This window comes from Dendropsophus ebraccatus, chromosome 10 (genome assembly GCF_027789765.1).
Source record: "Dendropsophus ebraccatus isolate aDenEbr1 chromosome 10, aDenEbr1.pat, whole genome shotgun sequence".
Lineage (NCBI taxonomy): Eukaryota > Metazoa > Chordata > Amphibia > Anura > Hylidae > Dendropsophus > Dendropsophus ebraccatus.
The window spans coordinates 66,786,434-66,810,422 of NC_091463.1; the positions used below are offsets into that span (position 1 = coordinate 66,786,434).

General features: G+C 42.9%; 1 protein-coding gene across 4 annotated transcripts in view; it reads left to right on the plus strand.

Annotated features, from left to right (window-relative positions):
* Positions 1-23,989, plus strand: part of MCF2 (MCF.2 cell line derived transforming sequence) — a 97,641-nt gene that overhangs the window by 41,177 nt on the left and 32,475 nt on the right. For 3 of the 4 annotated variants that reach the window (XM_069943092.1, XM_069943089.1, XM_069943090.1), the window contains 7 exons: positions 10,982-11,101; positions 11,205-11,321; positions 15,000-15,149; positions 16,341-16,465; positions 18,523-18,637; positions 19,471-19,590; positions 21,270-21,461. In XM_069943092.1, the coding sequence (XP_069799193.1) occupies positions 10,982-11,101; positions 11,205-11,321; positions 15,000-15,149; positions 16,341-16,465; positions 18,523-18,637; positions 19,471-19,590; positions 21,270-21,461 (939 nt within the window). Of the gene's footprint in view, positions 1-3,974; positions 4,068-10,981; positions 11,102-11,204; positions 11,322-14,999; positions 15,150-16,340; positions 16,466-18,522; positions 18,638-19,470; positions 19,591-21,269; positions 21,462-23,989 lie in introns of those variants that run through there. The other variant, XM_069943091.1, reaches the window with a different exon arrangement.

Consider the following 23,989-nt stretch of genomic DNA (forward strand, 5'->3'; position numbering starts at 1 on the left):
GTGGATCCACTACTCCAGGCGTTACAGTAGGCTCAAACCATGGATCCCGGCGAGGTGCCTGATATCCGTGACGTAGCCCGTGTGGACACCGAACAGGCGCAACAAATCCAGAAACAGTCGCAGCAGATCCAGCAACTCACTGCCGCCTTACAGCAGCATACTACAGCCCAGCGCACACCACCTCCTGCTGCTTTTTCTACACTCCGACTGGCTCTCCCAAGCAAATACTCTGGTGACTCCAAGTTGTGCAGAGGATTCCTGACTCAGTGCACCATGCATATTGAACTTTTAAGTAGTCAGTTTCCCACCGAGCGCTCTAAAGTGGCTTTCATCATCAGCCTATTGGAGGGTAGAGCTCTGGCCTGGGCCACGCCGCTGTGGGACCGAGATGATCCTGTTGCTGCCAATCTCCGAACCTTCCTAGTCGAGTTTCGCTCCGTCTTTGAGGAACCTGCCCGTGCCTCTTCAGCTGAAACTGCTCTCCTCAACCTCTCTCAAGGGAGCTCCTCTGTTGGTGACTACGCCATCCAGTTCCGCACCCTGGCGGCAGAATTAGACTGGAATGAGGCCGCTCCAATAGCCACCTTCAAGAAGGGCCTGTCCAGTCGGGTGAGAGACATGCTTTCCGCCCGAGACCTACCTACCTCCCTAAACGAACTCATCCTACTGGCCACCAGGGTCGACACTCATTTTTCTGAGAGAGAGGAGGAGGTATGGCATGAACGGCGACTAAGCCTGTCCCGTCGCCATCACCAGCTGGCGCCGGTCTTCCAGAATCCTGACGTTCCGGTGTCCCAGTCGACTCCTGAGATTCCTATGCAGGTGGAACGGGCTCACCTGACGCCTGATGAAAGAATTCGTCGTCTGGAGCTGAATCTCTGCCTCTACTGCGGTGGTTCGGATCACTTTCGGCTGAGATGTCCCCAACGTCCTCAAGCGTCCGGGAAACGCCAGCACCTAGGTCCGGTGGGAGAGGTCTCCCTAAGTGTAAATGCCACCTTTCCAAAGTTGTCTGTGCCAGTCTCCATCCAGACACCCTCAGGACAAACTCACCAGACTTCTGCCTTTCTTGATTCTGGGTCAGCAGGCAGTTTTATTGCGGTAACATTGGTCCAAAGATGGCGGCTACCTGTGACCCAACTAGCCAGGCCCCTGACTATCTCCTCGGTCACGGGCGAGATTCTTACCGACCATGTGTACTACCAGACCGCACCTCTAGTCCTCCAGGTGGATTCTTTACATCAGGAAAAGATATCCTTCTACGTCCTGCCCCATTCTTCTCCCGCCATCCTCCTGGGACTCCCTTGGCTGCAATTACATGCCCCTTAGCTGGACTGGAGAACTGGGGAGATTCTCAGTTGGGGTCAGGACTGTTCCAACCAGTGTCTCAAGTCACCTCAGACCAAGTACTCTATGTCGTCACCTGACCCCGCCAAGCCTCTATCCGGCCTACCGGCGGAAGACCAAGACTTGGCGGATGCCTTCTCTGCCGAGGAGGCGGACTCTCTACCATCTCACCGGGCGTACGATTGTCCCATAGACCTCCTTCCTGGTACTTCTTCTCCACGAGGTCGGATGTACCCTCTCTCCGTACCCGAGACTGAGGCCATGTACCCCTATATCCGGGAGAACTTGCAGAAGGGTTTCAACCGCAAATCCTCATCCCCTCGCCACTTAGGGATGGACTTCATCACTGATTTGCCTCCATCTGCAGGCAAGAAAGAGGGGGAGGCCAAAGTGGGTGGGGGGGTACTGTCACGGCCGCGGCGGCGTCCCGTGCTCCGGACCGCCGCCGCGACCTCTCCATGCAGCTGCCGGGGTCCATGTACAGGGACCCGGCGCTGCCACTAGTTCGGCCCCGGGGGGCGCCTTACCTCGCCCCGCTCCCGTCACCCGCTGTGCCGGCCTGCGCGCGCGTCCCCGCCTCCTAGGGCGCGCGCGCGCCGGCTGTCTCAGAGTTAAAGGGGAAGTGCGCTCCTAATTGGTCCATGTGTCAATCACTCCCCTATAAGTTCCAGCTCTGCTCCCTTCCAGGGGTTGGAGCCTCTACATGCTTCCCATAGCGTTTGGCCCAGCTCCCTGTTGTTCCTGATTCCTATCCGCTACCTGGTCCCTAGTCCTTGTTCCTGGTTCCTGCTCCCCTGTCACACCATTGCTCCTGTGTTCAGCCTGACTCCTGCGGTTACGCCTACAGGCCTCTGCCAGCACCATCTCCTGCCTACTGCTCCTGCCACGCCTCGCCCGCCGTCACTAGCAACCAAGCCAGGGGTAGCGACCTGGGGGTTGCCTGCCGCAGCAAGTCCATCCCGCCATACGGTGGGCTCTGGTGAAAACCAGCGGCCCCTTAGACTCCGCTCCCTGGTGAGGTTAGTGCTATCGCTAGTGACGGTCCAGTGGATCCACTACTCCAGGCGTTACACTGACATGAACAAGAAAAGACTTTAAATTTACTGTAAAAGGCACATACTTATCTTGTACCTTATACACCCACTTATTACGTACACCATACACCCACTTATTATGTGTGCCTTACAAATGATGACTCAATAAAGGTCAACATTTTTTTACCTCTAAAATTCCAAATAAAATGGGTACATTTAAAAAACTAAGCAATAGTTTTACAAACTTGAAATTTAAAGGGGTTACGCACACTTAGAAAACATGTCAACTTTCTTCCAGAAACAGCACCTGTCCTGTCCTCCTGTTCTGAGGTTTTGGGCTTCCTTTTGTTTAGGATATTTTGTAAGCACTATTTTATTTTGTACATAGATTTTGGGGTTCAGGTGTTGGAGGAGATAAAAGGGTCCTGGAAGATAGACCGTGATAGTTCCATCTTTGGAGATTTTAGTAGTAGTAGCCTAAGTCCAAGATGTATGCTCTAGATTTAGGTTCTCTAAAATATGATAGGAAAAGAAAGGAAGGTCTTTCCAGAACATCTGTGAGGCTACATGCACACATTCCAGTTTAATCTGCAATTATCAACAAATTTAGGGCTGTTCACACTGTCCATATATTTACAGGTCATCAATCTGCAAAAATTGCAGGGGTTGGGGGGTATAAAGCCGGGGCACAGAAATGTACAGCACTTCTTTAGTGTCCATAATGCTATACTTCTTAACACCTGTACAGGACATTGTTAGATGGAATGTCTAAATGGCAAAGCGTTACATCATACATCTGCATTGGACTGTATAGTTATAAACTTATATAGTTATATATAAACTTATATATTTATATATATTTATATATACTTAAATTTATATTTCAAGTATTAAGGCCATAAGCTTTTCTATGACAATGTCTCTGCATCAACAGAAACTAAACTAATATTGGATTGTATTCAAACATTTCACTTGCATGATGGCAAGCCTGATACCTTTATACTCATGCACTCATGGCTATACCATGTTCTACGTCAGAATACCTGACCTGGTCAGAGCATTTACGACACCTAAAATATTTAAGAAGAGGTTTCCATAGAAAATGATTGATGGCTATCCTCAGGATGTCATGAAGAAATATAGCTGCCAGGACCCAAGTACCAAGAACATTATTCAGAGCATTCTGTACTCACCGACCTTCCACAAGCCAAGCCACCATCTTCCATTGCTCTATGGTCTGTGATGGTCACATGATCAGATGTGTGTTGTACGTGCTTTCAGCCGGCACCATATTCATGGGTTACTTAATGTGATTCATATCACCTATATGGGTGGATATCTATATATACGTGTAGATTGTAATGACTGGTACATTGTCCACCAACTGGGGGAGAGCAGATGTGCTGGATTTATATAAAATCTCACCAAAAAAAAAATCTACATGTATTTCTGTTAGGTAGAATAAAGTATGCCACCATAGACTGCATAGACGGGTGTGGTATTATGCACAGAGCGAAAATATGCTGACAAACCGAAATGACTAGTATATTACTATATGGATATTACTGCACATGGGAGGTTTGGTCACAGTGCTTGTAAGCTTACACTGTGTCAGAGCAATGAGTGAATATGGGACAGAGCAACCCGGCTGCTGGCAGTGTCTTCCACTCATTGGACATTCACATTGTATGTATTATCTTGTGTCCTTATGTTTCTTATATGGATAGCTAAAAATATTGCTGTTTAAGTCTGAGTTGAATTTGATTGTATGTAATGTCACCAGTAACATATTTAAAGGTGGTGTTTGGTACAGAGGGAACCATTATGACAGGTTGTCTTTGAAGAGCAATCTCCAAATCAGTAAAACCACCGGGCAATAGAGCTTAATGGGAACATATCACCTAATTAGATCCAGGGAATAAAATCTGTTCTTTTTTACCTCTATTTTCTAATTTTTTATTTATTTATTTTATTTTTAGTAAGTTATTAGGGGGGCTGACATCTTGCCTGAGCTGTCTTTAACAACATTTAGTGACATGCCTTATGGCAAGGCTAAGACACAGACACAATGTACATCTCCAGACCCTATTCTTTGTATGGGAAACATTTGTAAGTATCTTCTGTGACCTGCGGAAAGGTTATTCTACAGGGGAGGGGAGACTGAGCTGCTATTGTCATTATTATATACTGGAGTCACCTTTTGCCATAATGCTGTACAAATCACTTTCTTATTATTATCACAGACAAAACAGGATATCTTAGTTTTAAGCCTAGTGGCCAGAATGAAAAGTACAAGATTTCAGGATTAGTTTATAATCTAGAAGATTAATCTATCGAGAAGTAGAAAAAAAAAATCACCAAAAAATCTTTAAAATTATTTACAAAAAAAAACGTAACATAAAAATCAGTGATTTTCCGATGACACATTCCCTATCTTACACATTTGTAAAAAGTACATAGAACTAGATCTGTTTCTGCAAAATTTTGGCAGTCACATATGACGACAAATATGGCAGCAATTTTTATTTATTTGTTTTTATTTTTTTTGTTCCCTGAGCATGAATGAAGTTGTACTTTTACAACAGCTTGCAGAGCCAGAGGCTGTCCTATAGGCTTCAAGTAACATCTGACTGAAAAAAGATGGGCATGTAAAAAACCTGAAAAAAAAATAACATACAGTATGATCCCTTCTTTTTCCTGTAAGAATAAAGTGTGATCCATCTTTTAAGGCTTTGTTCACACAGTGCAGTTTTGGTGCAGTTTTGAATTCATTTTTGATCAGAGCCCAAAAAAAAACAAGCTTCCTATACTTCTTGTCTCAGTATGATCCACTCCTGGTTTGGACTAAAAACTGCATAAGACCTGCTGTGATTTATTTTTCACCGTCAGTTGTGGCCACTGCAAAGTCACAGTCCTGTATAAGGCCTATGTGTGTGTCCCATCTAGCATCTTAGAGGTTAACTCCCCTTGTCATCCCGTCACATGCAGGAGACAGGTGTGCAGGCTTGTTTGGGCTGTGTGCGCAGTAGATGCTGCTCTGCATGGCTACCAGAGCCAGTAACTGAATGTCTGCTGGAGATTAACATGAATGCTGGCGAATCAATGCAGGGCTCTGAGCAGTTGTGTAGTACAGTAGTTCCTTCTTTTTCGCAGTGCTGTGGTAATGGAATCGGCTGCAGCAGTAGCAGCACTGCCTCACTGGCTCAGTAGCAGCAGTCACTTAGCAATTTCTTAACACTCTCCAGCAGCCAGATCATATATCACCAATGCTGCCCTGACAATAGCACAAGGAGAATAATTATCCGAAGACATGGCCGAAGGAAACTCCCCAAGAGGAGCGATGAGGTTCCCGAGGAATGCGGTAAGGGCTCTGACTGCAGTCTGTGCAGCACATCCTAAGTTCAGGGGCTTCAGTACTGCAGCAAGGAGCCGGTCCTGGGCTCCAGCACAAACTGCTGATGTACACATCCCATGTATAATGCAGATTCTACTCTGCAGACACATAGCCAAGTTCATTCTGTCATTACACATCCAGAGCACTATGTCCTGACCATATGATGCAGCTGACCGCTGGCTGCAATAACTTCAGTGCATCATCAGCGTCCTGCGGCTCGGCTCCAATACTATTTATACTTGGCCTATATTGTGGATCCTGGGTTTCCAAGTATAAATTCTTCTGCTTCTCATTAAATGATTATGTAATTTCTTTTTCTGGCTTATGTAGCATTGATATGTTTACTTAAGTATGAAACAACGTGCAGTTCTTTCAGTCGTAAACGTAGCAGAGTTGAGTGTGTCAGATGTAGTAGTGCTGACTTTGTCAGATGTTGCAGAGTCTCTTGATGTAACTTATGAATGATATGACAAGGTGCTTTATACAGGACTGACGACGCAATCCTAAAATATTAAATTGCACCATGAATATGCTTTGGGTTTTGAAGAATCCGATGTCTATCCTAAAGAGCGTACAATCAAATGTAACCCATGTTAGGCTATATTTATTTCTACTTTTTCTAACTTTCACATTTCTGTCCTGAAGAGCTTACAATCTAATGCAAGTCACATAGGGATCCCGACCATAAAACTATTGTTTGTAGCTTTTAATCAGCTTTCAATGTTCTTGCTGGCAGCACTTGCTGGGACTTGTGGTTCTTCAGCAAGTATGAGGACAAGTATAATTCACCCATTTAAGATTAAAAGGGTTGTTGGAGTTATTTTTACTTGTCCCCCCTCCACAGGATAGAGGACAAATATGAGTTTTTTTTTTTTTTTTTGGGGGGGGGGAGGGGGGGGTCGAGAATGAAGAGGGTGGAGGACACTCAAAAAAACAGTAGAAGAGTAGAAGTGGGGTGTCATTCTAGAGATCCTCAGGGGGGGCAGAGTTTGGACTCCCCACGATCTCATACTTATCCCCTACTTATTCTGTGGACAGTAATAATAACTCCATGAACCCCTTTAAGAAAAACTTTGTTAGATTTTATGCAGCTTTAGTACAATAAGTAGACTGATACCATTAAAATCACCTACAACTTTTTTTTTTTGTGCACAGCTATGTTTTTTCATAGTTACAGACTAACAAAAGCCAGTGAAGTCTATTTCCTCCTATGTGATCTCTACGTTGGGGAGGTTAGAAGTACCTAGGGTTTATTTGTAGTCCGTAACCATGGAGACACACAGGTCTGCAGAGGAGCTGCAGACACAAGACGGTGGAATGTTTTTAAAGCAGGATACTTATAAGTTTGCGTTACTATTTATATTAGATGCATCGGAGCAATGAAAAATGTTCACAGTTCTATGTAGCTTTTAAACTTTGTGCTAGTTACATTTGGTGGTTCTTGTACAAGAGCTAATTAGATTCCATGTAGTAAGAGATAGTACTGTGACATATTAGGTCTTAATAGGGTTGCCATGTATAATTTATGGCACTACATTGTCCTAAGCCCAGGATCAGCCTGACACCCTCCTTCCTATGAGCGGCTCACCATGCTGCTGTCCATGGTGCTGAAATGATGGATGACCATGCTATGTGTGCTGGAGCTTCTGATGGCTCCAGAAAAGGCTCCAGACAAGGTCATTCATTACTTTGTAGGAAATATTTATTATTTGTGATGATATTTGTGTCCTGTAAACCCAATTACCTAATAAAGGTGTCTTAGAAGACGTCAATTGACGCCTTGATTGAATTGTAGATTCCAGCAAGACCATTTACAGTTACATGTAACATTGTGACCAGTGTTCAAACTGGTGAGGAATAGGAGAAAATGTTCTAGTGGCATTCCTAATGATAAACAGGGTGGGAAGGAGGGATGGAGGATTGGTGCAATCCTATTGCAGGATTCTAGGCCACGCCAATTTGACACAGGGCTGCAAGATTAAAAGTTGTTTTTAGGACAATAACTGCATCACCTGCCGAACGGACCCCAGGACAGATCTTGGATTAAAAGCAGCTATCCGAAGGTACAAGTGGTTTTTGGGGGTCAGATTGTGGGTACAGAGTCGATTTAAAGTTAATGCACCATCATAAATGATTTAAAAAATGTTTTTACGTTTAATATATTTTGTTAGACGTTTTGATGTTTTTTTAACCCCTAGACGACCCTGGGCATACAGGTACATCCAGGATCATCTATGGGTGTTCAGAGCAGGCCGTGCGCCGGCCCCGATCTAAGCTGCCATGGTCCCGGGTGCCGCATGTAGCACGGGACCGCGGCTAACAGCGGGCAGGGTCCGATCGCCGTGCCCACTAATTAAGTGATCAGATGCAGATGTCAAAGTTGACAGCTGCATCTGATTACTTGCTGTAAGCCATCCCTGGCGTCTAGTGGGGTGGATGCCCCCCCCCCCCCGGGACGTTGTCCCGGAGGAGCAATCCACACACCCGTCACCAGCCGGGGTCTGCGCCAGCACTCGATTGCTTTTGAACTATGCAGTATATCTATACTGCATAGATCTCAAAGAGAGATCAGTGTGCTTATACTAGAAGTCCCCCAGGGGGAATAACCCTAACCCCAGGGGGGCTTCTAGTATAAGTATAAAAAAAAATAATGTGTTCTTATAAATAAAAAGCCCTCTCCCCTAATAAAAGTTTAAAACGCCCGAACTATTAATTTATTTCATTCCTGATCTCGCACGGTAAACGGCGCAATTGATAGAAAGAACACATCATGGCGCAAAAAATGACACCTCACACAGCCCCATAGACCAAAGGATAAAAGCGATTTTAAGGAACATATATTTGTTAACAATGGTTTGAATTTTTTACAAGCCATCAGATACAATAAAAGTTATACATGTTACACATCGTTGTAATTGTTAGGACTTATATAACATATATAACAATTCAGTTTTACCCCAGGGCAAATGGTGTAAAAGCAAATACCCCCCAAATAAAAGAAATGCGGTTTTTTTTTTCTATTTCACCACACATTAAATTTTTTTCTGGTTTCGCAGTGTAATTTATGAACAAATTCAGCCTGTCATTGCAAACAACAATTAGTGGGGCAAAAAATAAGGGCTCATGTGGGTTTCTAGGTGAAAAAATGCAAGTGCTCTGGCCTTTTAAGTACAAGGAGGAAAAAACAAAAGCGCAAAAATTTAAATTGGCCCGGTCCTCTAAGGGTTAATCTTATTTTCCATTTTACTATCTATATTATTAAAATTATCCTAAAATCTTGTCATTTTCAGTCTCACCGCTAAGCTGAGACTTTATGTTCTGTCTGTGATGATATGCAGGAGGCTGCTGGAAAGTGATCTGTATGGCAATACAGTAAAAGCTAACACGAGTAGATAGAGGAGACAATAGATGATGTTCAGAGCTCAGCCTCCCCCTCCCTATGGAATAACCTCTTTGAACTTTACGGAGCATGTCAAGTTACATTTCCCATTCTAGTCAATGGGACAGCTCCTGTCCATTGTTGCCTGTGTTCATTACTGTAAATTATATCTCTAAATACTGATAAAGAGCACCTATTATTTCACTCACGGATAACTTTTCAAAACCCCGGAATGTTAGCAGTCCGCTCCTGAAGTGAGTGGTATATGGAATTGCCATACACTGCTTACTATGAACCTACTGGGTGAACTATGAACCTACTGGGGTTTTGAAAGGGTATCTTGCCATGTGAGCAAAATGATAGTTACCCTATAAAGACAGCTCAGGCAAGATGGCTGCTCCCATATGTCCAAAAAATGAAATTGAAAAAGAAATTGGCAATGCAAAAGTAGAAACAGATTAGTATCTATCCCTAATGGGTAAAACAATGGGAGTGATACATCCCTTATAAACAAATTACACATAGTTACAGTACCTCTTAGCAGCTCTGGATGTTCCTGGCAGATTCCTTCCCCCTCCCTATTATTTCCATCTATACAGAACTGCTGCTCAAGCAAAGTTACAGCAATAAGGAGCCGCATGAATGTGCATTTAAACATTAATTTCTGATAATTGCCCCATGTAATAGGGCCAGCTATGGCAAATGCTTATTCTCTGGCTGATTGTATCATTTATGCCGTGTAAGACAGAGGGATGTTTTATTGTCAATTATAAAACCGAATAAATGATCCCCGCCTGCATGATACAGAGCCATGTAAATGGATCATTTAAAGTGTCACTGTGTTTTTTTTGTGCAGAAATCAATAGTACAGATGATTTTAAGAAACTTTGTAATTGGGTTTATTAGGCAAATATGCCATTATCTGCATTCACAAAGACTTTCCCCAGGTCCCTCCCTCCTATTTCCGGGAGATAGCCCTGTGATGTAGCTGTAAATAAACTCTTTGTTGTCCTGTTTTGATGCCTCATCTTCCTCCACCCCTCCCCTCTCCATAGAGAACAATGAAGATGGGGGGAGAGCTTCAAACTGCTTTCTCATGGTAAAAATGCATTTCTTGACTAATTAACCCACTTACAAAGTTTCTTAAAATCGCCTGTACTATTGATTTCTGCAAAAAAAAATTAAAATTAATAAACGACAGTGACACTTTAACAAACATCAATCTACTAAATTGGCGCTTATATAGTGCATATATAGCGCCACTTAAAAAGGCCCTAAAAAGCTCCTGTAGTCCCATCATACAACATCCTGCTCTCCCCCTACATATCCAGACTTAAAGGGATTTTCTGAAATTTTCTCAGCTGTACTCTAGGGCTGGTACATGTGACCACTGAGGCCAGTGACTGGCTGCAATGTCCTGTGCTGAGTGTGCAGGGCCATTGTCAGGGGTACTTTTGCCGGAGTATTGGTGGTGGTGGAAGAGGAAGAAGCTAAAGGGCGAGTGCATACCTAACCACAGCTACCCCCCTAGGCTGTGTGGTAGAACAAATTAGGGAATTCTCTTACTATGGAATTGCCTAATGCCCTGTTTTATGCTAGATGGTACTGCATATGGTAGACTGGGCATAGAAAAAAGTGATACATTTCCAGTCACCTATATTGCATATATCAAGATAAAATATGCACCACATTTATGTGTCACTCATAGAACACAACAACAGAATACACTCTAAGTTGTACAGATGGTTGTCCCAATGTGAATATGAATGTGTTTTGTATCTACAGTATCTACTAACAAACGGAATATTGCCTTCTACTTGTTTCTAGCATTCATTCCCTGGAAACCTGCACCTAGTTTTGGTCTTAAGGCCTACAGGATTTTTTCAGCGGACTTTCACTGACATTGGATTTCGCTTCAGCCAGGAGGACTTTATACTGAAGCTTCCGGTAATATTTCACACACATGTGTTTGTATTTGGACTCAATAGTGTGATGTACTATAAAGATAATATAGTGAGAAACCAATTAACATGCTGCTTCATGTCCTTAGGTGGTTATGCTCAGTTCTGCATCAGATTTACTTAAGTATATAGATGAAAAGCAGCTAACAACAGAATTTGGAGGAACCTTTGAATATCGCCATCGGGACTGGGTCGTGTTTCGAACGGTAGGTTTTTAGAAACTACTATATAGTACTTTTTAAACTTAAATAAAAGTATACTTTTTCTCCCTTTACTTCAGTCATTGTTTCTATCTCTTTACTGTACAATGTCAACCTATAGGGTCAGATTGGATTTGCTTGGGGACAATAGATGAAATGGTAATAGGTAGGCCCATTGGCAGGTGACTGGATTCACAGTCATCTGCAAATTAGAATTTTTCTCACATGTGTGTAATACTAAGATTTTTTTAAATCTTCAGAGCCACATTTTCCATTCTGACCAACAGATGTGAGCTCCTCTCCTTAAGCCATCTTCCCTATCAGCCCATTGGCATGACATGGGACATTCTATTAAAGATTGGGGGGGGGGGGGGGAATTATCAAGGCCACTGTATCTGTATATCAGTCTTAAATAAATCCCTGCCCCCATGGACCTTGCTGGATTTACTAAGAGGCATGCGATAGCCATATTCCCCTCTCTCTTTCTGCAATGGAAGTGCTGCCAATTGCATGTGGTCCAGCCAGCAATGTCCTGCCATAAAAGAGAATTATAGTTAGATAAACATAATGTATTGCTAGAAACAAATCATCACCAACATTATTGCGGCTGCAATATACCAGTCACAGCGACCTTCTTACTTCTTTTGCAGTTGACATGTATTGACTGCATGCTACATGGCCATTTAAGGTTTAGAGATGATTAGAAAACTTTATACAGTAGTGCCTTGGATTAAGAGCATAATTTGTTCCGGAGCCATACATATAATCTAAATGCACTCTTAAACCAAAGCAGATTTTCCCATAAGAAATCATGGAAATGCAGACAATTGGTTCCACCAAGTATAGCAGCGCTCTCTGTCCAGGGAGAGAGGGGTTACAGCTATGAAGAGATTACCTTCACAGTCCTGTCCCCTGATTCAAGCCCCAGCCTGAAGTCTGATCTGCTATGATTTGGAAGGTGAGGGAGACTTCCTGGGTCAGAGTAAATTACTCCCCCAATCGTGCTCCCACCCAGTACAGGGAGCTCTTAAACCAAAGCAATGCTCTTAAACCAAGTCACAATTTTGAAAAACTGTGAGCTCTTAAACCAAAACCCTCCTAAACCAAGTTACTCTTAAACCAAGGTACCACTGTATTTATAAATAATAAAATAAAATATATTTTTCAAAAACAGAAGGCAATAAAACTATTGAGTTATTCATCATATTTGTTAATAGGACAACTGAATTTTAAAAGGAATTTTGGGGTTGATTTATTAAGGGAATACATCAAGTAGAAGATTGTCACCTTACAGATGCTGTAATACTTGAGAGAATCAGGAGCCTTTTAATATTGTGAAATAGTGAATATTATTCTTCTACTTTTATAGCTCTTTTAACCATTCAGCTGAGCTGAGATGATTTCCTGTTTGTAAAATATAGTTTTCTAGGGTTTCAATTTTTCTTAAAGGAGTATTCCCACCTCAGCTTGGCCGGTTCTTTAATTATCCCCTATGGAGGTGCTGAACGTGTCTGAGTTCAGCACCCAGAAACCTTTGGTAGCCTCATAGGGGATGAATGAAATGCAGACCGCAGTGGCTACACAGGTGTGGTGAGTGCTCCATTCTTTGTGGGGATAATCGGGACAAGTTGAGGTCCTGGGGGTCGAAATGTTGAGGTCTAAGAATAGTATCTGAAAAACAGGGATACAGTCATAGGCCATATCTGTGTTTTCCTGGCAGCCCTAGGGCAGCACCCAACTTCTGCAGCTGCAGGGAGTCAAATCCCGAGCGTTCAGGTTTGGATAACATTGCCAAACCTGAACATTTTGACAGATCTGCTCCACACTTTCATTTTACCAGTACTGAAAGCTAAGCTGTGATCTAGAAGTGTATAGTTGGTATGTAGAAGCGGTGTATCTACATGTGCTTTATGTGTAATAGCTGAAATGTAGTCCTCTCATGTCTTTTTCTTTTTTTACTTTTCAATTGATCCCAAGGATAGGTCAGGACCACAGTCAGCAGAACAAATGGCCATGGCACTTTACACCAGTTTCTAATTTACACATCTGGGCCATTGGCCATCGGTCCTTAAAATATTGGCCTGGCAATGGAAGTCATCCATAGAATCGGCTACAAACAAAGCAGTTAGAGACTATGAAACCTTGTGTTCCATCTAATATTCTGGACCTATGGATTTATTAATCTACTAGGTAGTTTCGTATTATAGATACTACAATGCCTCCAATATGCTTTAAACATAAAACAATGTAGCTACATGTAATATAGGGTTAACTGCAGTTTCTCTCAATCTCTGTCCGTCTTTATGCTGCAGTTACAAATGTCCAGGAATTTGTATGTAGCATGGGGGAACATTGTGATCATCAGTGATTTTTTTTCTTCCCATGATCAATCATTGAGCTTTAATGGTGTTAGGCTTTGTACATACATATAGGGGGAGATTTATCAAACTGGTGTAAAGTAGAACTGGCTCAGTTGCCCCTAGCAACCAATCATCTCCCACCTTTCATTTTCCAGGGAATCTGTAAAGAAAGAAAAGTGGAATCTGGTTGCTAGGGGCAACTGAGTCAGTTCTACTTTACAATAGTTTGATTAATCTCCCCATAGTATTTTGGTCCATAAAGGTAACTAAAACCAGGAAAGGAACCAACATAGAGAAAACTATGTTGAAAAGATTTGCACCCTTCCCTGTGTTAGGACATTGCCAGTGATCAGATACTTCCCACAAAAAAGATCTACAGTAGTACTGAATATCTAAATCCCTCTAAGGGTATATTCACACGAACGGTCTCGCAGCGAGATTCTCGCTGCGAGACCGGCAGGTCCTGGCAGTTCCCACAAACTATATACTCGCTGCCCAGCCGTAGCCACTGATTGGCCGGACGGGAGAGCAGGACGCCGAACCCGTGCAGCGAGGACAGGTAATGTATGCTTACATCGGGGGAGCCGGCCGGGAGCAGAAGGGGTTAAGGGCGGCAGAATTACATACTCGCTGCGGTCGTTCAGACCGCAGCAAGTATATAGTTTGTGGGAACTGCCAGGACCTGCCGGTCTCGCAGCGAGAATCTCGCTGCGAGACCGTTCGTGTGAATATACCCTAAATGTAACATGGGGGTAAGACAGATACTGGGTCTAACTACAGTCACATTTGGCTCTCTAAGCTGTGAGTGGAGATTGTCCTTAAAGGGGTACTTTGGGCAAATTTAAAAGGATAGGGAGGGCAGGGAGTAGATGTGAACAAAACAATCAAGTGATACTTACCCGTCCTGATGCCCCCCGCAGCGCAGCATTACCGCTCATGGTCACCTGCTGGTGTCCTGTATCTCCTGCTTCCTGTCTCTCTACGAAAACACAGAAACTATTCGCTCAGGTAGTCTGTGACTTCAGCTGTGTCCCACCTCAGTCACCGATTGGCTGAGCGGCTATTTCTGATTAGAACCGTGACATCACACGACTGGGAGATACAGAAGACCAGCACTGCGCTGTGAGGAAAACCAGGACAGGTAAGTATCACTTGATTGTAATGTTCCCACCACCCTTGCCCTCCCTGGTTTTTACAGTTTGCCCAGAGTACCTCTTTAACATAAAGTCAGGATTACACGAAAATAGTGTTAATTTAGCTTTGACACAGTTGTGGAAAGGTTGAATTATGATTGTTTAATATTTCTTTTTATCGCTCTGTATAGGCCATTGAGGGATTTGCCTTGACAGTGAAAGAAATTGCTCAGATGCTGCAGGCCTTTGGTACAGAACTGGCTGAGACAGAATTACCGAGCGATGTGTATTCAATTGAGCATATTCTAGCAAACCGCACTGAGAAATACTGCCAGCTGAAGGTGCGTCTAATTGGGTTTTATGGAGACTTGAAGGAGCCGCACTTTTACTGTTACTGCTCTGCAGTTCTAGGTGGAAAAAACGAATAGCTAAGGGTCAACTCCCTATGACGCTTCTAATGCTCTTCTATTAATATACAGTATGCACTGCAGAATATTGTCAGATGAGAGCCTTACAGGTCAGTTTTATTTTCATAAGTCACTATATATTCCCAGCCACTGCGGACATGTGTTCACTGCATCCTGCTGCCCTTGTACTTTATTCTTCAATGCAGGGGCAAACTGAGTGATTCAGATTCCCAGGGTCATCCATGGGTAAAGGCTTAGTGTCTGTGTACAGGTATGCAGTCTTGACCCGCGGATAAGGTAGTCATGTGACTAGTGTAGGACATGACATGTAAGGATGACAACCCCTGTTCACACTGTTTACATGTCATTTAGGAATCCTGAAGCATCACCAATAGCTAACCACATATATAATAAATAATAAGTATAATAATATATAATAAAAAAAAACTCTTCTGTGATAACAGGATATATAAGAAACTACATCATGTGTAACAGAGGTGCTGGGGATGATTGAAAACCAGCCAGAGAAGATTATACTGCCATGAAAAAAATCTATATTTTTCTTACCTTAAGGCCACGTTCATACTACATTTATTCATGATAAACATTGACTGTTGTTGCAGATTGCAACAACACCCGCTGATTATTGATAGTGTGGTTTTACATTAGATTCTATAGAACAACAGCCGTAGTGTATACACACTGTATACACTACGGCCGGCGTCTGTGTGGCCGCCCAAAAAAACTGACATGTCTCCTTTGTGTGGCCACTATTCAGAGAACAATGGCTGCACAACATAACCTGCACAAAATGTAAGTATGGCTCCTGGCCGTACTTTACATTGTGTTCTATTGCTTATTGGAATACAAGCTCACTTAAATGTGCCCGGACGCCAATTCAAATGAAGTGATGTTCACCCAGCTGATACCGCAGTATTGGCCAGGTGAACATCTCAGACAGCGGCCGTTCTGTTTGTGCCATGTTGGAACATGACCTAAACATGCTAAAATTATTAATACAGTTCCAACGCTAATAAAATATAAATTACAGGACATCTTCTAATCCTACAGACTATTCCCACCAGATTATATACTTTAAGATTAATGTCTCCTTTCTATTTGCAGAAAGACATTACCTCGGTGACGAAAGAAGGGAGCTTACTACTGAACAGCTTTGAAAGACCAAGCACAAGTTTATGTATGGAACAGCAAACCTATGAAAAGCATGGGGACTGGGAAACTGTTAACAGGTACAATACATACAGTACTTACCTAACGCGGTTACATTGGTCAGCGGTATTATTTGGAGCAGTACACATTGGTATGTTTTTTTTACCAAGATCTGCAATACACAGTATACATGTGTAATCTATGGAGACGGACGTATAGCGAGAGACTTTTTGTCTGTGTTTGGAATTGTAATACACACAACTCTATTCACTGTACTCCCAAAATTTTACCCAGCAAGAATCATAGTACCATTCTGTTAGTGAAGGCATGGATACGTTTCGATCAGATTGTATTGGCAAATATGAATTTGTCCTCTGTCTACTGACTGTATTTTAATGCTTATATGTATTGTATTGTGTATTTCATTGGTTTTGTATCTTCTAAAACTGTAAAATATAAGGCAGCTTACACCAAACAAAAGAAGAAAAGACAGATGAATCCAATATACAGTACTATGTCTATTTATAGCTGTGTAGGCACCACTTACAATGTGTATAGTGTAAGGGTTATAAATCATCTGTACCTTTTTTACAATCTTGGGAATCCCTTGAAGACTGAACCTTGTCATAAGCATACTGTATGGCTCAGAGAGACAATGGTGTATACTGTGATCTATAATCCTTGTTATTCCCTTTACTATACAGTACCCTTTTATTGTAACTTAAATGGATTATTCCAGGGTCAAAAGTTATCCCCTATCTACAGGATACCTAGCTAATTTGTGCGCTCTGACCTCTGGTACCCCCATTATTCAATGGTTTAGGAGCTTATGCTATGAATCCTAATATTTAAAGGGGTACTCTTGAGACTTTTTTTTTTTTAATGAATGCATTACCACTAGAGATGAGTCAACTTCAAGCCCGCTTGGATTAGTTTGAACCTGAGCATGTGGCAGTTGATTACCGACCATAGACTTTATACATGTTTTCCAGGACTCTACAGGGCTGCATCCAACTCCTTTATCCACAGTAATGAAACTTCCCATGCTTAAAGGACAACTCCAGCGCTGATAAAAAAAAAAAAAACCTGAACTGAAGCTCCAGTTGGTGTCTACATTTTTTTTTCACTTCCTGGTTTGGGCTTTCCCATGATGCACTTTGTCTTCTTTGATGTCTAACTAACTATGTAGAACTGTTAGATGGCTTACAGCTTGCTCAGCCAATCAGAGCTGAGCAACCTGAGCCATCTGACAAAGAGAGGCTTGCCTTACAGGGCTTAGACCCGCCTCCCTCTTAATGATGTCATTATCACAAAATGGCTTCCACAGAGCAGCCCGGGGTCAACAGTAATTAGGTAAGAATTAGTTTATTTCACTTCCTGGTGGGGGGATGGGGGGGGGATAGGGAAGAGGGGTAGATAAGTGATTGAAGAAAATTACAAAGTTATATAACTTTGTAATGTGTTTCAATTACTGGGAAAAAGATTTTCACCAGAGTTGTCCTTTAAGTTCAGAGCGTGCTGGAAGTTCTCTCACCTGTATTTACCTCTCCACTTCTGTTTAGAAGAAGCAGTAAGGAGTGACTTGGACCCCTCTTCTGCCACCAATGGTCATGTCTGGAACTGCAGGACAATTAGAAATCATTGCAATCAGCGATGGCACTGGAGAGGCTGCCGTGCTCTGCTATAGCAAAGGGCCATATATATCTCAATGCCAAATTGAGAAAACTTTTGAGAAAGACTTATGTTGCAACACATCAAGTCATTCTGAAATAAAGCCTGATTTATTGTGAGATTAACATATAAGTGCTTTTCTCCTTTGCTATAATATGTATTCTGTGTGCACTATACAGCACAGGGTACCAATTATATTACAAGCTGATCGATCCCCATTGGTCATTAAAATGGAGAACAAATGTAGAACACTCGTCATCACACCGCTCCATTTACTGTTTATGATACTTCTAGACATAGATGAGCGCTATGGACGGATTGGTGCGCTGGCTCCGTATGCTGCTGCTTCATTTGCTTGGGTGACATTACAGATCTGCATCAAACCTTTAGAACAGTGGTGGAGAACTTGTGAACTACAATTCCCATCATGTCAAAGTCAAATCTGAGTGACATGTCTGTTTTGTAGGTTGCTGGCACAGCTTCATGAAATGGAAAGCGCTTTTGATGGTTTCTGGGAGAAACACCAGCTAAAAATGGAGCAATACTTAGAACTGCTCAAATTTGAACAGCATTTCCAAGAGGTATAGTATGTATACATAACATCAGGACAACCAATACAATATACTGAAGCCATATTATAATGCAATTTTTCTCCACTTTAATCCTAAGTTTGATTACAGGTACTCCCATGAATTCCAAGCATCCCAGATATGTTTTATTACCTGCCTCGGCACATTGTGTTCCCTTTGTACTATATAGCTGAAAGCATACAACAAAATAAAGAATATTTATACGCTGCATTTGTTGTGCTACTTTAAGTTTTGAGAGGACTTGGATAAATAGATCTTAAGGGTAAAAACCCACTTGCCGGATCTACAGCGAGTCTCCTTGCTGCGTTTTTGCAGCTAGACTCGCTGCAGATCCCAGCCCTATACTTTCATTAGCAGAGAAACTCGCAGCAGGGATGTAAATCCCTGCTGCGATTTTGTCTGCAGCCCGCCCCATTAACCCCCCGGCCGCCGGACATTATACATTACCGGGTCCCCGTTCCTGCTTGCTTCGGGGCTCCCGGGGTCTTCACGGCCCGCCCGGCCAATCAGTGCGCTGCGGCGGGGCAGCGCACTGATTGGCCGGGCGGAACATGCCGGGAGCCGCCGAAGCAAGCAGGAGCGGGGACCTGGTAATGTATATCCTGCCCTCCCCAGTGTCCCGATGTGGTCTGGTTTCAGTTTCCAATGACATATAAAGACTGTATAAAGAATATACTGTAAGCAAAAAAAAAAAAAAAAAATTCAGAAATTATTCTATAGTGTAATAGTGAGAAGAGCATGGAACAATTAATATGTTTATTCTGTTTATTATGCTACAACAAGTTATCTATCTCCATTAATGTATGTTATATTTTATTCACCAGCTCAAGAATGCTACTGACTTTATGATGGCACAACAAACCAGTGTTCCCGATACAGGAGAGAATATATCTGAAGTCAAGCAGCGACTGGTAGAGATGAGTAACTTTGAAGAAAGGTCAAAAGTAAGATGGCTCTTCTTCCTACCATGTTATAATAACCTCCTTTACCTGAAATTAAGGCCCTTAAGATCTTAAAGAATTGTATTTTACTCTACGCAAATAAATGGCTCCTCACAAAACAGCTATGTGAATAGCTGTTTTGTTAAAGAGTCAAAAGTTATTGATCGCAGCGGATCTCACTGCTGAGAGGCATTGTGATTGGGAGGTAGCCACTAATTCCCACAATGCCCACAATGCAGTCTAATAGATTTACATTGTCGGAATTAGTCAGTCAGGAGATACAGCTGGGGAGTGGATGGCATGGCCACTGTGCTCTCTCCCCGCCTATATCTCCTCATGACAGTGGGTTTCACCAGTGAGATCTGCTGCAATCAATAACTTTTGATATGCCTGATGACAAGTCAAAAGTTATTTTTAATTATAGTGACTCCTTAAGAGTTATTGCGAAATACAAAGATAAAGCAGAAAGTACAACAAGAAGCAACAAGATACAAAGAAGTAAAGGGGAACAATGTGTTTAGCTGAAACAGGGAGGCCATCTAATGCACACCCAGTTTGAGTGTAGTTTCTTCCTAACATGATTGCTCTTTCTACATGAACAAACCTATTCCAAAGGGTCAGATAACAAGCAAGAACCTTCACCCCCCATTAGAAGACCAGCTTAAAGGGGTTCTCCAGGGGGGGGGCACTTTTTCGCTGGGACCAGGGAGGAGGTGGCTGAGGGAAAAGATGTCCACTGACCTCCCCGGTTCCAGCGGCGGGTCCCGCATCGCGGCGCTCTGGTCCCTGGTTCCTGGCCGCTTCCTGGTGTCTGACGCAGGTCCGAGATCATACGTGATGAAACGGATCCCGCCTCCTTCACTGACTGGCTGAGCGGACCTGAGACGTCACGTTTTGGGCCCGTGTCAGACACCAGGAAGCGATACGGGACCCGCAGCTGGAACTGGGGAGTTGAGTGGACGTCTTTTCCCTCAGCCACCTCCTCCCCAGCGAAAAAGTGCCCCCCATCCCCCGCTGGAGTACCCCTTTAATGTGATTGTGTAGAGAATGTGGAAACTCTCATCAATCCCTTCGGTTTCCATAAAAAGATGTTAAAGCAGAGTCATAAAATTTCCATTAGACAAGTAAGATAGACTTGAGGCTAACATAGAACAATAGCACATTAATAGTATAGACACATATTAACGTTAATGCATATTCCATCCATAGTACAGTAAGTGTCTTTGAATGTGTATCTGCACCGAAAATATGATCTCTTATGGTAGGTTCACATTGAGGAATCTGAGCGAAGAAGTTCCGGCGGATTCTGTCGCTTGTTCCCGCTTGTGGCCGTACGCATCTCTGCCTGTGCTATAGACTCAATTCTATGCACAGGCGGATTCCGCCGCCCGCCAAAAGAATTGACATGTCAATTCTTTCGACCAATGTCAGAATTTGCCTGCCCATAGAATTGAGTCTCTAGCGGGTACAAGCAACGAAATCTGCCGGAACTTATCCGTGCGGATTCCGTAGTGTGAACCCACCCTTAGCTGATAATTCACTGTCCTGACAAGATCATTTCATGGGTTAAAACCATAAAAGAAGTGTAACATAAAGCCTATTAGAAGCTTGCACTTTATTGTACAGCTCTATTCTTGTAAGGTCGATCAACCCATTTAGGTGAACCCATTGTTATCTTACAGGAGTTAATAGGAAGATCACAAATGGTGATTTTACATGGACACCAGCTTGCAGCAAATCATCATTATGCACTTAACCTAATCTGCCAGCAATGCAATGAGTTAAGGCACGCGTCCGACATTTTGTCTGAGGAGATAAAAAGGAAGCTTGCTCGTCTCTCGACCACGCATGAACTACATGTTCGACTTCAGCAGGTAACAATGAAATTACAGTGCCAGGTGTAGCATTGGAAAAGTACCTATAAGTATATGTAGGAAGCACCTTAGTGACCATTTAGAAATCACACCACCAGTCCAAGTCTCAAACACACAGCTACATAGGGGGAGACTAGATGAACTGATATTTAGTTATTCTAAGAGTGAATATTGAGACCACATCTGGAATACTGTGTCCAGTTCTGGAGACCTCACCTAAAAATGGATATTGATAAAATAGAACGGAACCAAAGACGGGCTACAAAAATGGTGGAGGGTGTCAGGCATAAAACATATCAGGAAAGACTTAAAGGAGGACATTTATTAAGTCTGGCGTTTTCTGCGCCGGACTTAAAGAGGTCCCTGCAGCTCCAGAGGTACAGAGATTTATGTAGAGGCGGACTGTCTCTACATAAATCCCGTGCGCACCAATGCGCGCGCCAGGAAACCTACGCCAGCTCAGAGCTGGAGTAGGTTTCCTGATTATTTTTTAGCAAAAATAATGATGAATAGCGCGGACTCTGAGTCCGCGCCCCCCCTTTTCCCACCTTTACACCCACGCCCCCCTGGCGTACTGGGCGGAAAGAGGCCTAATGCGAATATTTTATTTGCAAAATGGCCATTTGCGAATAAATTTATTTGCATCTGGCCCCTTTCCGCCGAAATATATGCATTTTAACATTGATAAATGTCCACCAAAGTGTCACTGTCTCTTCACAAAAAAACAAAAAAAAAAAGTTTTGATCAGTCCAGGTCTGAGTGTTCAGAACCTTGCTGATCGAGACATAGAGCTGCGACCAGGGCTGTGGTCCGGTGCTTAGGGCAGCGCCTTGCAGAGGGGCATACAATATCAGGGAGAGTACAGTATATTATGGGTACAGTCAGGAATGTATTTACCACTAGGCACCCGAGGTCTGGTGCCTAGGACAGCACCTTGCAGGGGGGCAGCACCAGGGAGCAGGAGGAAGGAAACAACTTTTTTTTGTTTCTTTTTTTTTTTAGTCTTCCATCTCCTGTATAGACTTGCCAGTAAATCTGGTGTCTTTTCGAAGGAGGAGGGGGTGGTGGTATTGGTCAGGTCTGGTATGGTGGTGTTATCCAGTCACAGTATGGTGGTATTGGTCAGGTCTGGTATGGCAGTGATATCCAGCACAGTATAGCGGTATTGGTCAGGTCTGGTGTGGCGGTGTTATCCAGTCACAGTATGGCGGTATTGTTTAGGTCTGGTATAGTGGTGTTACTGAGTCACAATATGGTGGTATTGGTCAGGTCTGGTATGGCGGTGTTACCCAGTCACAGTATATCGGTATTGTTCAGGTCTGGTGTGGAGCTGTTAACTGTGATCCTTGGAACTATTTAGAAACTAGTGATGCTAATTGGTGAGTGAAGATGGGGCGTCTGGAGATTTAGTACCTAGGGCAGCAGCAGCTGTTAATACGGCCCTGGCTGGGAGAAGACTGCGCTAAGCACGGTCCTCTTGCAGCTCTGTGTCACGTGATCAGTCAGATTACGCTTAGCACTCTGAACACTCAGACCCGGACCGATCAAAACTTTTGACACGTCTTTATGACATGTCAAAATTTTTCTAAAACTACAGTGACACTTAGGATTTGAATCTGTATAGTCTGGAGGAAAAAAGAGAAAGGGGGGGGGGGCATGATCAAAACCTTTAAGTATGTTAAAGGCTAAATAAGGTTTAGGAGGGGAGTGTTTTTAGAAAAAAATCAACTCAAATACAAGAGGAAACAGTGAGAGGTTATTTGGAGGGAAGATCAGAAGCAACATGAAAAAATATTACTTTACTGAAAGAGTAGGAAAGGCTTGGAACAAACTTTCAGCAGATGTGGTTGGTAAATCCACAATAACTTATTTTAAACCTGCCTGGGATAAACATATATGTATCCTAAGATAATAAGAAGGAAAATACTAAAAGGGCAGACTAGTTGGACCAAGTAGTCTTTTTCTGCCGACAATCTTCTATGTTTCTATTGTATATAAAACACAAAGAAGGATCAAAGACCTGGACATTAACTGATCATTCCTGAGATGCTGTCATACTGCTCCTTGTCTACTTCCTCCATAGTCTGACATCCTCATTGCCTGCACTGGTGTTATAAGTTGTCTTTTACCTGTGTGTGTGTGTGTGTGTGTGTGTGTGTGTGTGTGTGTGTGTGTATATATATATATATATATATATATATATATATATATATATGTGTATATTTTTTTATTTTTTTGATCATATAGCTCCGTTCACACTGAGCAAGAACGGCGAAATTCTGCGGCGGAGCTATGCTCAGTGTCCTGCTTTTGAGTGAATGAGAGGGCGCGTGCTCCTCTGCTGCCACCGCTCTCCGCTCGAAGAAGTGACGTGTAATTTCTTTGAGCAGAGAGTGGCGCCCTCTCATTCACTCAAAGCAGGACACTGAGCATAGCTCCGCCGCAGAATTTCGCCGTTCTTGCTCAGTGTGAACGGAGCTATATGTTAAAAAAAATAAAAAAATTAAATATATATATATATATATATA